Genomic DNA, 16,239 nt, shown 5'->3' on the forward strand with positions numbered 1-16,239 from the left:
GCAAAAAAATCGAAACATTGAGAAAATCTCCTTTAAAGTTGTCCATTTATGTTGGCGATTGTGCTGCATTCACTCACAAAAATACATGTTTTATATATTTACGGTTGGAAATTTACAAAATATCTTCATGGAACATGATCTTCACTTAATATCCTCATGATTTTTGGCATAAAAGAAAAATCTATCATTTTGACCCATTCAATGTATTGTTGGCTATTGCCACAAATAAACCCGTGCGACTCGTGACTGGTTTTGTGATCCAGGGTCACATATAGCTAGTAAATATCGCCCTAAGCGAGCAAGCGTACTGTATGCATGCAGAAAATGTTGGACGTACTTATATATTCAGCTTTATAGAAAGAGCTTTGGTTACATTTTCCAATGAAATGCAAAAATCAAGCAGCCGAGATTTGCTATATAATTTGCAAAAAAACTGATTAAGGCCTCAATCCCTAGTGTTCATTAGGCAGATTCAGTGTTGTTTTATTTGCTCATCAATTAGCTAAAAGTTAGCAATTAAACGTTTTTCGGTAGTGTGTCAATAGGTAGCGTAAAATTATGTTTTTTGCGCAACCCAATAAGCCAGAAACAATTCTTAAAAGTCCTTTCTTAGTGGTATTTTCTAGTCAATGACTTTTTTTTGCAGCAAAATAAGTTACAGTACTTACCATCCGTTTTCAGCAATTTACAAATAAATTACATATAATATGTACATAAATTTGACATATTTCATGTAAATGAGTCACGTCACCTTGACTTTCAAACCAGCTTTACAGTGATAACAGGAAAATAATGATTCAATGAAGCGAACAAAGTTCAGTTCTGCTGTCACTGTTCAGATGAAACCAGTTCAGTTTAGTAACTGTGTAAAGTTCATCAATCATGGAATTACAGTGATTCAAGATTGATGCTTTCACTGTTGAGATCGTTGGTTCTTCTGCATCCAGAACACAGTAGTGTAATGTATTGGAGTAAATGTAATTAGTTAGTGTACTTAAGTATCTTTTTGGCTAGTTTTACTGAGTATCAACTTTTACTCTCTACTTGACTACATTTTTGAATAAGAAAATGTAATTTTTACTCCAATACGTTTGTGATGAGTAATGCAATTACACATTACCAGAGAATGTCTAATAAGGGGAGAACTTCCACTCTCAGTAAACTTCCGGCTTCTGAACTGGTTGCAGTTCCACTCTGGCTCCACATGAGGGCGCTCACAGGACGAGTGCAGAATGAATGGAGGTCTATGGCGCTATACCCCTCAAAATCCACTTTTCTCAGGATATAATTTTTTGTCTAGTAATTTGAATGTTGTATTCGAAAGGAGATGCAAAGAAATTACACATTGCTGGGTGTTTTTTAGAGTCACTCATTTGCTTTAAAAAGTCTTTTAAAATGTCAATGACGTTATACACATCGTACGACCAGAGATACGGCTTTACGGCAATCCTTCAGTCACTCTGGTGCTTTCACGCTCTGCACTTTCTTTTCTCTCGAGGCATCGACAACACAGCTGACACAGGTAAACACACGTGCTAGAAGAGTTTCTGTTTTGTTGTTTTAAAAGACCACGCCGAAAATACACACACACACATGATGCCATCAAGCGGGATCTCTGGTCGTAATCAGTCCTTCACTGACCAATCAGCGTTCATTAGCAGAATGCTAGCATGTTATTGGCAACAACAACTCAACCTGTAAGAAATCGAAAGGACATAAGTACTCGTTCATTCAACTTTCGACCTATAACCCATGTTGAACTTGCAAAACCTACAATCAAATCTGAGATTTCTCAACGGCAATCGGGTGAAAGAGACAAATTTAGCCGTCTAGCCCCATAGACTCCCATTCAGTCTGCACTCATGGGCGATCGCCCCCAGTGGAGCTCTGGTGGAACTACAACCACAATTCTGTACAATAGGACCTAATAGGGAGTGGCCAGGCTCTCCGTAGACGAGCTCTGACATTACATTTTGCATGGCACCTCACTTTTTCTGCAGTAGTTTATTGCTGCTATAAAGAAGCGATATCGCCATCTAAGGGCATTGAAGGTATTACATCTTGTGTGTTTTGCCTTTACTCACCCAAACTTGTCCGAAACCGGCACAGTAGACTATGACTATTTAATTTTGCTTAACATTATTTTAATTATCCGCTATATTGATGTGACCTTTTTGAAGGATATTGGTTTACTTATGGCCTTTTAGTGCACTTGAGCTGAACTGAGACTTGAGAGTTTGTAGACGTGTTGTGTCAACCTTTATTTATTGCAATATTCGGTTTTATTTTGATTTTAGATCAATTGTTTCTTATTTTCACTGGCATGTCTCTTAGCTGTTGAGGACTAGCGCATCTTTGAACCTACGTTCAGTATGAGTAAAATACTTAAGTACTCTTAAAATCAGATACTCTAAGACTTTTACTCAAGTCGTATTGGAATTGGTGACTTGTAACTTGTAATTTTTGCTGTTCGGTATCTGTACTTTTACTCAAGTATGGTTTTCAGGGACTCTTTACACCTTAGAGACGACTGATTATGTAACACCGGCAACTGAATTGAGATCTTGGCCTCCAGTTAAAAAAAAAAAAAATACAAAAATCTACTGAAAACCTCAAAGACATTGCTGAATACTTTGACTCCAGCTGGTCAAGCATTAAATTAAGCAGAATCCATTATCTGAGTAATTAACTCAGACCCCGAGGAGCTTTACTGATGTGTGTGTGTCCACACAGGTGATCGCTGAGCTGCAGACCTCTCTACACAACCTCAAAGAAGACAGCCGACAGATCCAGCAGAGCCTAGAGACACGAATACAGGAGGAACAGAGCCGCTGGGACCAGGAGAGGACACGACTCAACAGAGACGCGGACCAGGCCAACAAGGTCAGCAAACACATGTGAAAATATCATGCGAAGCAGGATTTCTGTTAATTAATTTGATGCACCATGTAAGCACACTGTAACTTTCAGACTCATTTATTGAAAGTGAATCTTCATTATTAGTACAATAAGATGATAGCTTGTCTGTGAAGTTCATGGTTCTGATATTGAAATAGGCCATTCATGTGATTTGTGACCTCTATGGTAACTGCTGTGTTTTTGCAGTTTCATAAGCGCCACCTACTGTCAGCAAGTGCTTAAAGTGCTTGAATTTGATTTTTTTTTTTTTTTATTTAAGTCCTGAAAACGCTTGAAAACAGACATACTTATGAAAAGGTACTTGAAAAGTGCATAATTATTGGAAAAAAAATATATATATGCAAAATTAGTGTTAAATTTTATTGATAAAACAATCTTTTCATGCAAAATGAACACTGCAGCCCGTCTGATATAGCGCTGTTTCGCATGGCTATGAGTGTGATATTGCTCATATAAATATCTAAGTATATGATACAGCTTTCATTCTTCGGGTCAATCATATATTCATGGGAGAGAAAAAAATCTATTTGAATAAGGAATATCTTTGTCATAGTGTCCTTTCAAAGGTTAAAGTTACCAGTCATTGCATCTGCTGCACTTTATTGTACCATTTTACTTCATTAGTTTATTTCTATTTATCTATTTACCTTTTTTAGAAGTTGAAAGATAATAAAGATATTGTTTGATAAGTGAGATCTCTTATTGTAGTCCTTGAAAACTAAAAAGTAGAGCTTGAATTATTCTTGAAAGTCCTGGAATTACATTTTACAGTTTCTGTACGAACCCTGAGTCAGGGAGTGAGTTTGGGTAACACTTTATTTCAATGTTGCTTTATTTCCCTTGTTGACTATAGTTAACTTTGCAACTACATTTATTATTCTAACTCTACAGTCTGAGTCTACCTATGAGACTCTGAGAGTTAGTAGAATGTAAAGTTGAATATTGAAATAAAGTGGAATCTGAATTAGCTTTTTCATTCAGACTATCTGGCGTTTTTGTTCACTCCCAATATATATTGGGGGTGTGGGGTAAGATGAACCGGTGGGTAAGTTGACCCACCCCCCCTTATATTGGCAACTGTACACTTTAATTGTCATGTGACCATATATTTTGGAACCACCCTTCATTTTGGCCAGACTGTGAAAAAGAGAAACACATGGGAGTGGAAGCCACCCATTGACTTTAAAAACTGAATATTTTATAATATATATATATATATATATATATATATATTATAATATTTGTAATATTTTAGCGTAACAGATGCAATGGCTGTTACATCAAAGCAAATTTGTCCAGGTCTAAAAATATTTATGATCCATATTGGTGATTTAGCAATGTATAAAACCATGCCAATCATTTAGCTAAATATTAGCCTGAATTGGAAAGCTAGCTAGTTTTGTCAAAAATGGCAGCTATGGGGCAAAGTGAGCCAAATGCTGTGGGGTAAATTGAGCCAGCATTTTATCTTACCTTAAAGCACTGTAAGCACTTAAGTTAAATCTCTGAAGTATAAACTGGTATAATTATGATATAATTATGAATTATGAATACGCAACTAGTTTGGTTCTTTTTTATTTTTTTTTTATTTATTTTTTTTTTCTTTGATAGGAACAAAGTACACCAAATCCTTTTAACCAGAAGATGGTTAATCATATAAATCTGTATGTACCCGTAGTCTCTAATGGCCTAACATGTTCGACATTGCAGAAAAAATACCATGCCAAGAACCTTTTGACTAAACAGTTTATTAGTTTCAGTGACATTTATTCATTCATTCTACTTCAGTTTTTTTTTATTTTACTCAACATACTTTCTGTTTAGTCTGTTTTTGGGAACCATTTTGGTGTTCAATATTTAGTTTCGGAAATGCAAACAATTAAAGATATTGAAATTTCAACTTCATTTGTTTTTATGTTGTTTAAATTAGCTTTAAGAAAAGAAACATGACTATTTGTAAAAGGAAATTTGATTATTGAAGTAGTTTTTAAAAGAGATAAATTATCTTTGCGATTTCCAGATTCAGTTAGATGGTCAGTTTACACCCAGACGGTGCAACTTACCCACTGACTCGGATCAACTTACCCCTAACCTGGGGTAAATTGAGCCACAGGAACTCTTTTTTTTATACATATAAGAAGCCATATTTTTTGAACCCTTTGTCATACATGTATTCTGGTCATTTAAAATGATAGTAAACATCCTGAAATTACTTAAGATACTTTCAATGTACTTTGTAATTTTCTCTTATCTTGAGGACCACATGACTCATCTTACGCCACTCTCCCCTATATATATATACATACATGGTTTATCGTTTTATAAAACTTTTTTGTTTTTGCCAAAAAAAAAATTATTTGAACTGTAAAGATATTTAAATCATAGATTTGTTGGTCATTTTACAGTTTAGGATGTTTCAATAAACATTGGTGTTGTTTCAAAACAGCATTGCTGCCTAAACAACACGTTATCAGAATCTTCCGAAAAGTTTCCGAGAAATCACTCTTTTCGCCGATCCGGACACCTATATCAACACGACTGAGTATTCAGACGTTCGGTTAGGGCGTTGTAACTCAATTCATATGCAAAGAGGTTAGCCAATCACATTTACATGTGGAAGTCTTAAAGGTACAGTAGCCTGTTTAATTCTAAGGGTCAGGGAGACGGTAGAAAATGCACGTGAAAAACCAAAAAAAAAAAAAAACTTAATTGGTGAAACCCTCAGTTACGATTGTAAGAGGACTTCAGATGCAACATACTTTCATATAAGATGCAGATGAAATGAGCTGAAAGTGTGACACCCTTAACAAAGAGGCTCCTTTAGATTCATCCAAATGATTTGTTGTTCCGCTGTTTTGACCAATCCATCATGGCTGACTGAGTGTTTTCAGCTCTTTGTGTGTGTAACAACTGAAACAACTGCGCACAAAGGGCCTCCAACATGGCTTTTTGCATGACAGAGGTGGCGGAGTCTGGCCCGGGCTTTTATTGAGTAGACATGACTTTGCTGTCCTTTGTGGAGCTTACAAAGAGGGTTTGGGATCGTGGCCGATTGGAGTGTGTGGTGGTTTTACGAGGGTTTTGAAGCTTTGAACTGCTCAGTTTTTGTCACTGAAGCTGTAATGCGCTCTGTGTTCAGGGTCAGGCATTCCTGTTCTCTCACAAACATTGACTACAGTGTGTGTCATAAACATTATAAGCACATGCTGTAATATAAGCTAATTCATAGTGTGTGATATAGTATGCAGCAGTGAACTAAATTATTTGTTTTAATTGAAATCTGTGTTGGCGCTGCCGCTGATCCAGATAGAGCAGTTATCATGTACAGTATAAGTATGAAACGAAACATTAAGTATGAAAGTTTGAAACGGCTTCACAAACACCAAAAGTATCGTTATTTCTGTGTTACTGTAATTTCAAATTATCACAGAAGAACTGGGATAAAAGTTTACCGTTTGGATATAAACACTGATGTCTACAGTAGTGTTCAAAATAAAGCAAATCACCTTTTGAAAGTAACTTGGCGCTTCAAATAACGACAAGTGACTGTAAAAAAATGCATTTGTCTTTGAACATCACCAACCCTAGAATTTGCATAAACCCCGCCCCCTAAACACGATTTATAGATTATCAAGACGGAATATGCTAATCAATGACTAGAAGATAACTACACATCAGCTTCATAAATTCATCAACTAACCATTCAGAAATGTCTTGTTGCTTCTACATGTTGTCACTTCTTCTTGAGTCTCTCCATCCTCTGACTCTGGTTTAAACATAAAAGGCTAAAAGTGTTTGAAATTTTCAGTGTGTCTGTGTGAGGTAAAATGACACAAGCTCTTGAAGCTCCGCCCCCTGTGCCGGGAGCAGCAGCTCATTTGCATTTAAAGGGACAGACACAAAAACGGTGTGTTTTTGCTCACCCTCGGTGTGTTTTTGCTCACCCTTAAAAAGCGACAATTTTAACATGCTATATAAAAATATCTGTGGGGTATTTTGAGCTAAAACTTCACACACACACTCTGGGGACATCAGAGACTTATTTTACACCTTGTGAAAAGGGCATTATACCACCCCTTTAAAATAATTCATACCGTTTAGTTAAACATTTTAAACAGACTGCAGCCATTAACATTTTGTCAGAACCGCTAGTAAATTACATGCTATTTTGTTGTCTGTTCAGAATCATTGGAGAATCGTGATCTCAGTTTGATTCTCAATTTAACCAGAATCATGCAGCTCAAATAGATAAAAAGTAAATTAGTATTTACTTCATAATACTTGTTTTCTTTAGCCGTAAGTGCAGTAGCCCTCAAAAGTCCATCAAGAAGCAATCTAGTTTTCGCAGACACACACATACAGTATATAGCTGAGCTACTATAGCTACTAATATATGACCCTGGATCACAAAACCAGTCACATGTCGCACGGGTATATTTGTGACAATAGCCAACAATACATTGTATGGGTCAAAATTGTCGATTTTTACGATCATTAGGATACAGACCTTATTTAAAGCAAAAAATCCATTAAAAAAAAACAATTCACTCCAGAAAGTGCTAAAATGCTAACTCGTTACAACTCCTTTAGCCTACAAAAATAAAAATAGCCAAACGCCAATCTGCAAAGGCACCGCCTGGTCTTTGTTGAGAGTACGAAACAAAGTTTATGACACAATTCATGTCATGCTGATTTAAAGTAGTAGTTTTTGAGTTTTCAGTAATCCAGTTAGATATTAGCTGTAGTCGCATGACTGAAGACAGTCGCCCGAGTGCAAGATGGCCGCCGAGTTAACCCTAGGGTTGCCAACTTTCTGAAATGGAAATAAGGAATAATATAAATATATTTCATACATTATAGCATATTATAATAGGCCTAAAACTTATTAGGCCTATATATTTATAGAATAGCAAAGTAGGCCTAATCAATATACAAGACTGAATCACATAGATGTGAAATATAAAGGCTATCATGATCATTTTGCCAACAATGATCCATGGATTTGTTTAGCTTATAATACGTTTTACTTTTAACTTAAACAAATACAAAATATATCATTCAAAACTCATCGGCTTAGACTGCATTTGAAGAAACATAACCACAACAGTTTTCTGTAGCCTTGTGTGAACTTATGCAATAGAATTAGACTTCTAGAATGTTCTTTCCAGTGCAAAAAATAATATTTTTAATTTCATTAGATAACATTTTAAGGAAGTGTAGTGCAAATATCTTTATATAATTATACTTCCATTATAGTTAACTTTCTTTCCAGTGCAAAACAATAATACATAAAAAAAACAGCTAATAAAGAAAATATAAAATATTGCACTCAAATACTGCATTCAAGCAATACAACACCGTATGTACATTTTTGTGCTCTTTTCTTTTTCGCCGGCTGCTCGGAGGTAGTCATTTTTACATTTCCCGCTGTTGTCACTTGTGGTCATCGTTGCTACGATACGTGACTCACAATGACTGAAACGACCAATTAAAAGGGCATTCTCTGATGATGTTCCAAGATGTTAAAAATGCTACGCTGATCATAGACAATCGGGGAGAAATTAATATCTACCGCACCGTCGTTTTTTTTTTTTTTTTTTCTTATCATAGCCTACAATTGTCTTCGTCCATAGTCTGATGTGTCTGTCATGGATTTGCACTGAATTGATTCTCAAAAATACGGAACAAAGTGCGTTCGGTATCAGTTCAATACGGAACAAGACTTTTATGTGTCAAATACGGGACGATTCCGTATTATACGGAACGGTTGGCAACCCTAGTTAACCCACTTCTACTTCTGTTCTAGCAAGTTAAACTCTAAATAGCATTGATCTCATTCCCTCCGCTTACACTGGATTCAGTTTCATGCTTAATTTCTTGACCATACTTTTTAGTTTATGATCAAAAGCTTGAGTTCAATCAGAGTTTTATCAGCATGAGTGAGTTATATCAGAAGGGTCTGACAGGATAGACACTGAAATGATGTGCTAGTGTGGAAACGCTAGCAGCTGCTGAAAGCTTCATATGAGCTCATAAAGACATCTTTCCAGACCTTTCCCACAGTCTGCTGATCGTTGGGAATACACGTACAGTGTACAACACTCTCAGTACTTTACTGAAATGCTAACGTTTAATAACAGCACTGTATCTCTTAGCATCTCTAGGACTTCTGCAATCATTAGTCCACATCTCAACATCTAATTATTCTGTGGTGAAGTAAATGCTACAGAAAAAACTAATGTAATTTCTGCATGAAAAGGTTAGTTCAGGCAAGAATAATAATAATAATAATAAAAAAAAGTAAATTCTATATTTGGACTCAATTCAAGCTTGTAGAAATTAAAGCGTAAATACTAATATCTACTAAACTTTTCTAATTCTGGTGTTCCCATCATGCACTGGGGCATACGTAATTAATAAGGTTGGGATTTTTGATTCACTTGTTTTCCAGCTGTGTTTACACTGTTTTATCAGTGCTTTTATTGAAAGTTTTGGTAACTTGCCATTTTGTGACATCTGGATACATTAAAAATGACACATTCATTTTAAAAACAATCTATTGAATGTTAACATTTACTTAGATGTTTCTAAGTAAAGCATACACTTTAAAAGTGTGGTTTAATTCAGTGGTATAGGCTAGTGTTTAAGTGAAAAAGTTAATTTTGTTACATTTACTTAACTTTGTTAAGTAGATGTTACTTAATTTGATATGTGAAGTGAAATATAATTAAGTAATATTTACTTAATTACTTCCATTAAATGTTGAGTCAATGAAATGTCAAATGAATGTTAAGTTCAGTCGTAAGTTGATTTTATTTGATAATAATAACAAGTTGAAAAATCTACTTAAAATATGTTTTACAAATGAAATCATACAAGTTATTTTTTCAGTGAAAGTAAAGCTGTCTTTAGAGCAAAATGCTAAAATACACACCGTTTTGGAAACGCATCTGCAAGACTTTTTGTAGAAAACGTAAGATAAGTGCAACAGAGTCACTTACTAACTTTGTGTTATACTCAAAATTCCTGTTATGACCATGTAAAGCTAGTTAGCACAGTCGCTGCTGAACCTGCTCTCTCGTTATGAGTGTGTTTCAGTCGCTCTATGAGTTTCACACACACAGTTCGGCTGATATTAGGAGTATAATGGAGTCATAATGGTATTGTATGTGTGTTTGACCTTCAGTGTTCAGAGTGTTAACTGCTGTTAATGAGAGTCTAATTAATGAATGACTAGTTGATGGAAGTCCAGACACATGTAAAGCATCACTGATAAGACAGAGAGACAGGACTGAACGGGCCTGTGTGTGTGTGTTTGGACAGTGAGAATAAGCGTGTCACACACTGACACTGTTGCCAAGTATCTCACTTCAAAGGCGGATTATGAAAGCTGAAGGGCTTGAGACAAAAAAGAACAGAAAGAAACATCAAAGTGTGGCGCGTTTGAATGCAATAATCCCAAAACAGTTGTTCTGATTGCGTCGTCTGTTATCAGATGTCTCTGTTGCTCGTATTGCTTAAGATTAAACGCGTGTTTGTTTGGCAAGTCTCCTAAAGTCCCACTTTCTCCACCCGAAAAGCTTCAGAAAGACTGTCTGTGAAAACTTTCCTTCTGTGTTTAGTCAAGTGCGTGTCACTGCTTTTTTCATTCTGTCCTCTATGTTTGCCCAGCTCATAACAATTGGCCTTCCGGAAACTGGAAATGTCCGAAAACATATCCAGCATACAAGACCTGTTGTTGATGTCATGTGCTTCTCGAGAACGTTTAAATTCAACTTAAAAAAAAAAAATATATATATATATATACACGGTTTAAAACTTTCCACACATGGCAGCATGACGAAACTTGAAAAAGTTCAGAAAGTGTATTTTCTAGTTGCCAGATCAACACTATATAGTATGGAAGCTTGTTTCCGCCACAGAATAAAACATTTTAAAAGATAATTGCGACTTTTTATCTCACAATTGCGAGTTTACATCTCGCAATTCTGACTTTATTTCTCAGAATTGCGAGATATAAAGTCAGAATTGCGAGATATAAAGTCAGAATTGCGAGATATAAAGTCAGAATTGCATGAAATAAAGTCGCAATTGCGTCTTATAAAGTCAGAATTCTGACTTTTTTTCTCGCAATTGCGACTATATCACGCAATTCTGACTTTATATCTCGCAATTCTGACTTTATATCTCGCAATTCTGACTTTATATCTCGCAATTCTGACTTTTTAACACATAATTGCGAGTTTATATCTCGCCATTCTGACATCTTTTCTCAGAATTGTGAGATATAAAATCCAATTCTAAAGAAACAAAAGACGGATTTTTTGTGGTTGTTTTTTTTTTTACCTCAGAATAGTTTATATCTCACAATTCTGACTTTATAACATGCAATTGCGACTTTGTATCATGCAATTCTGACTTTATAACTCCCAATTGCGTATTATAAAGTCAGAATTGCGAGATATAAACATGCAATTCTGAGAAAAAAGTAAGAATTTCAAGTATACTTCTCGCAATTGCGAGTTTATATCTCATAATTCTGATTTTATATCATGTAATTCTGAGAAAAAAAGTCAGAATTTCAAGTATATTTCTCGCAATTGCGAGTTTATATCTCATAATTCTGATTTTATATCATGTAATTCTGAGAAAAAAGTCAGAATTGTTAGATTAAAAAGTCGCAATTACCTTTTTTATTTTTCACTCTGTGGCAGAAACAAGCTTCCATAATAAAGAGAAAACATTGCGCCAAAATTCAGAAATCTTTGGAAGATATCACTGAACATTTATTTAACCATTGCAAAAGTTAAGTCTTACTTTCATCTCTGTTTTTTGTGTGGGTTTTTTTTTAATTAAACAAATCTGATATCATTTTAATCTCTAATCTGTTATTTAACAGTTGAGATAGATCTTTAACGCGGATCTAACCAGCAGAAACACTCGCCGAGATTAAACCCCAGTTGTGCAGGCGGGGCATGTTGTCACACTGCGTTACAATGAACTCCTATTAGAACTATTGATATTCTATTCTATACTTTAATGAATTCTATTGAGAAACCATGAGAAAAAGGAGAATAAAGACTGAGAGTCAATGTTCAGAAATAATTAAATATTATTATGTTTTGAACTATGTTGTATAGCTGTGTTTTGTGGTGTGTTTGTTGTCAAACTCAAAAATGTTTTTATTAAAAATGGCATTATTTTACATGAAAAAGTTAATGATTGTATTTTATTGACACATTTTTTTTAGCTTGTCTTATATATTTTTTGATTAGACCAGATGCAACAAATCCACATAATTGTACTAGACGTGTGTGAAATTAATGAGGGAATAAATAAATACTCTGAACCCTAAGTAGGTTTGCACAAACTGAGAAACTAAAAGTGTTATACTGTGACCCGCTCTCACCTACTACACTACCCATAATCCTAAAGAGAGATCCACCAATCAGAGCTGTCGCTATTATCATGACACAGAATTATGAGAGAGTTGTGGTAAACTTTGAAGGCAGTTTGTGTCTCAGTTTGTGCCCTAGTTCACAATCAATCTATGAATACTGCACATTTATGCCAAGCGATTGCTTATCATCTGCTTTTCATGAATTATAACCATAAAATAAACATGAGTGTTCTTTATGGTGTATGTTGTAGATGGTTGTAAGATTGCAGCTGGCAGTAGTAAAGTATAGACATTTCAAAATAAGAGTCCCAGTGTATTTCGGGCTTGTTAATAATTAGAAGTCCCACATTCTGCATAATTATTGTTGATGTAATAACTAGTGTAAATAAGTTTATCTGGCATTTAATTTACCATAAACTCTTGTGTCTTTTCTCTGGGCTACTCCGTCAAACGAAGAAGCCGTTCTTGGAGGTGTTAGAAAGCATTTTAAAGTCCCCCTGTGGTGAAAATCAAGCTTTTAATGTTGTTTATGTGTCTATGTGGTGTTTTTAGTTGACAGCATTGCTGAGTGTTTTCTCCTTAAAACAGCAGTGAACCAAAGACAGTCTCAAAAACACACTTTGAAATCGCTGGTGTTTCTGACGTCACAAACTACCTTGTAACCAATCAGATCAACGTGTGATCGTCAACCAGTGGATCTCTGTTCTGAGTGAGTGAGTGGAGGCGGGGCTCATTTGCATATTCATAGAACCACGTATACTAAATGAGGCAAGGGTGTCGAGTTACATTCAAGATATTTTAAGGCATGAAGTAAAAAACATTTAAATATTAAATATTAATATTAAATATTAACATTTCGTTTTAATGATTTTTAAGGGATGAAATGATTGACTACAGGGGGATTTTAAATTTAGTACTCTTTGTTATTGCCACAATGCCTTCTGGAATTGCTGTATCAAGAATACATGTGACCGAGTTAATTGTGCTACCACTATTTGAAAAGCTTTTCATCTTCAGCGTATGTTTCTGATGCCTTAAAATGTTGTCTAGGAAGTCTTGCTGTAGAGACTGTGTTGTTTCCAGCTTTCCTCCTCCTTCTCTCTGATTGGCAGTAGCATGTGCTCCATATATATATATATATATATATGCTGTATAAATGAAGGTGACTCCACAGATATGACTGTGTCCGTCCTTCCAGATACGTGTGTGTGTGTGTGTGTGTGTGTGTGTGTGTGTGTGTGTGTGTGTGTGTGTGTGTGTGTGTGTGTGTGTGTGTGTGTGTGTGTGTGTGTGTGTGTGTGTGTGTGTGTGTGTGTGTGTGTGTGTGTGTGTGTGTGTGTGTGTGTGTGTGTGTGTGTGTGTGTGTGATCAAAGCCACTCCGCCACATTGAGACTCACCTTGGTTCAGTTGTGTTCCCGCACACAGATGACACTGGTCCAGTTTCAACCCCCTGCTTAAAGGGATAGTTCACCCAAAAATGAAAATTAGCCCATGATTTACTGACCCTCAAGTCATCATAGGTGTATATGACATTCTTCTTTCCGACGAATACAATCGGAGTTCTTCCAAGCTTTATAATGGCATCTATCCATGGTAAAAGTGTGTCTATCCATGATAAAAGTGCATATATCCATCATAAAAGCGCATCCATCCATCATAACAGTGCATCCATCCATGATAAAAGTGCATCTATCCATGATAAAAGTGCATCTGTCCATGATAAAAGTGCATCTGTCCATCATAAAAGTGCATCTATCCATCATAAAAGTGCATCTATCCATCATTAAAGTGCATCTATCCATGATAAAAGTGCATCTATCCATCATTAAAGTGCATCTATCCATGATAAAAGTGCATCTATCCATCATTAAAGTGCATCTATCCATCATTAAAGTGCATCTATCCATCATTAAAGTGCATCTATCATCATTAAAGTGCATCTATCCATCATTAAAGTGCATCTATCATCATTAAAGTGCATCTATCCATCATTAAAGTGCATCTATCCATCATAAAAGTGCATCTATCCATCATAAAAGTGCATCTATCCATGATAAAAGTGCATCTATCCATCATTAAAGTGCATATATCCATCATTAAAGTGCATCTATCCATCATTAAAGTGCATCTATCCATGATCAAAGTGCATCTATCCATCATAAAAGTGCATCTATCCATCATTAAAGTGCATCTATCCATAATAAAAGTGCATCTATCCATCATAAAAGTGCATCTATCCATCATAAAAGTCCATCTATCCATCATAAAAGTGCATCTATCAATCATAAAAGTGCATCTATCCATCATAAAAGTGCATCTATCCATCATAAAAGTGCATCTATCCATCATAAAAGTCCATCTATCCATGATAAAAGTGCATCTATCAATCATAAAAGTGCATCTATCCATCATAAAAGTGCATCTATCCATCATAAAAGTGCATCTATCCATCATAAAAGTCCATCTATCCATCATAAAAGTGCATCTATCCATCATAAAAGTGCATCTATCCATCATAAAAGTCCATCTATCCATGATAAAAGTGCTCCACAGGCTCTGCGGGGGTTAATAAAGGCCTTCTGAAGTGAAGCGATGCGTTTGTGTAAGAAAAATATCCATATTTAAAAATATCGACTAAAATATCTAGCAGACAGCCTACGCAAGTCGACTTACAGCGAATGTCATATACAACAATGATGACTTGAGGGTGAGTAAATCATGGGCTAATTTTCATTTTGGGGTGAACTTTCCCTTTAAGCCCAGCCGCCCCATCACGCACAGCTGCTGTTTAAGCCTGGCTGTGACATCCACAATAGTTCGCCACCTCAGTGTCAAACCGCAGCACTTTGATCAGCGCCTCCTTCTCCACGGGTCCCTGCCACCCTGGTCTCTTGCTCTGACATCACTCGCACAGCATGAGACACATCTCTCATCTCACATCTCGCATACATCCGGGCCGCATGTGGCATGTGGCATTCTGATGATGACTTTTCTATTTATAACCTACTACAGGAGAGCACTACACGAAGATGTGTTTGTGCTTCGTCGTCACAGTCAGCTTTGCTCATCTGATCCAGACTGGAGTTCTTTTATTGATTCATTGGGTCCTATCATACTCCAGGTGCGACACAAGTGTGTTTTGCTAGCATCAGCTCGACACAGTTTTCATTTTCACGTCCTGCGTCATGTTGTTTAAATAGCAAATGCATTTGCGCCCTTCTGTGCACCCATGGGCTGCTGGTCTGAGAACCAGGTGTGCGTTCAGGCGCATTGTTGGAGCGTTGTTGTTATGAGGAACTGAAAGAGACTGAGCCATTGACCAACTGAACCCTGGTCTAAAGTCAATGGCGCAGTTTTTTTTTTTTTTTTTTGTTATTTAAAGAGCGCGTTAGTAATGTGCGCCTATAGGCGGGTCCAACACGCACTACACTTTGTTCCGTAGATGTTCTGCTAGTTTTAACCACACACACACACAGCTTTAACCTCGTGCACGAGCTGATCCGTTTCCTCACTAGAGAAGCGTTCAGTCTTTCTGCTTGTAAATTCCTCCATGTAAACAGTGAATCCGCCATGGCACGAGCACAACTGGCTTTTATAAGGAATGGGCGATGAGACTCTGATTGGTTTATTGCACGTTACGCCCAAAACACACCCATTACTCATTAAGAGAATAGGGACAAAACACACCCATTACTCATTAAGAGAATAGGGACAAAACACACCCATTACTCATTAAGAGAATAGGGACCAAACACACCCATTACTCAAGAGAATAGGGACGACCGTTTTAGACCAGGCGCCGGGAGCACCGACCATTTTTCCCATCGTTAAACTAGCAAAAGTGGATTCAGACACGGCCTAAATGTGCACTTGTGCCGTACGCTTTAGACCATGTACTTAGATCCTTAAAAAAGGGCCC

General features: G+C 36.3%; 1 protein-coding gene across 2 annotated transcripts in view; it reads left to right on the plus strand.

The window, feature by feature from the left end:
* Window positions 1-16,239, plus strand: part of cep112 (centrosomal protein 112) — a 210,447-nt gene that overhangs the window by 150,498 nt on the left and 43,710 nt on the right. For both annotated transcript variants that reach the window (XM_081363687.1, XM_081363688.1), the window contains exon 23: window positions 2,734-2,883. In XM_081363687.1, the coding sequence (XP_081219813.1) occupies window positions 2,734-2,883 (150 nt within the window). The remainder of the gene's footprint in view (window positions 1-2,733; window positions 2,884-16,239) is intronic.

The sequence above is a fragment of the Scardinius erythrophthalmus genome, assembly GCF_964197995.2.
Source record: "Scardinius erythrophthalmus genome assembly, chromosome: 1".
Lineage (NCBI taxonomy): Eukaryota > Metazoa > Chordata > Actinopteri > Cypriniformes > Leuciscidae > Scardinius > Scardinius erythrophthalmus.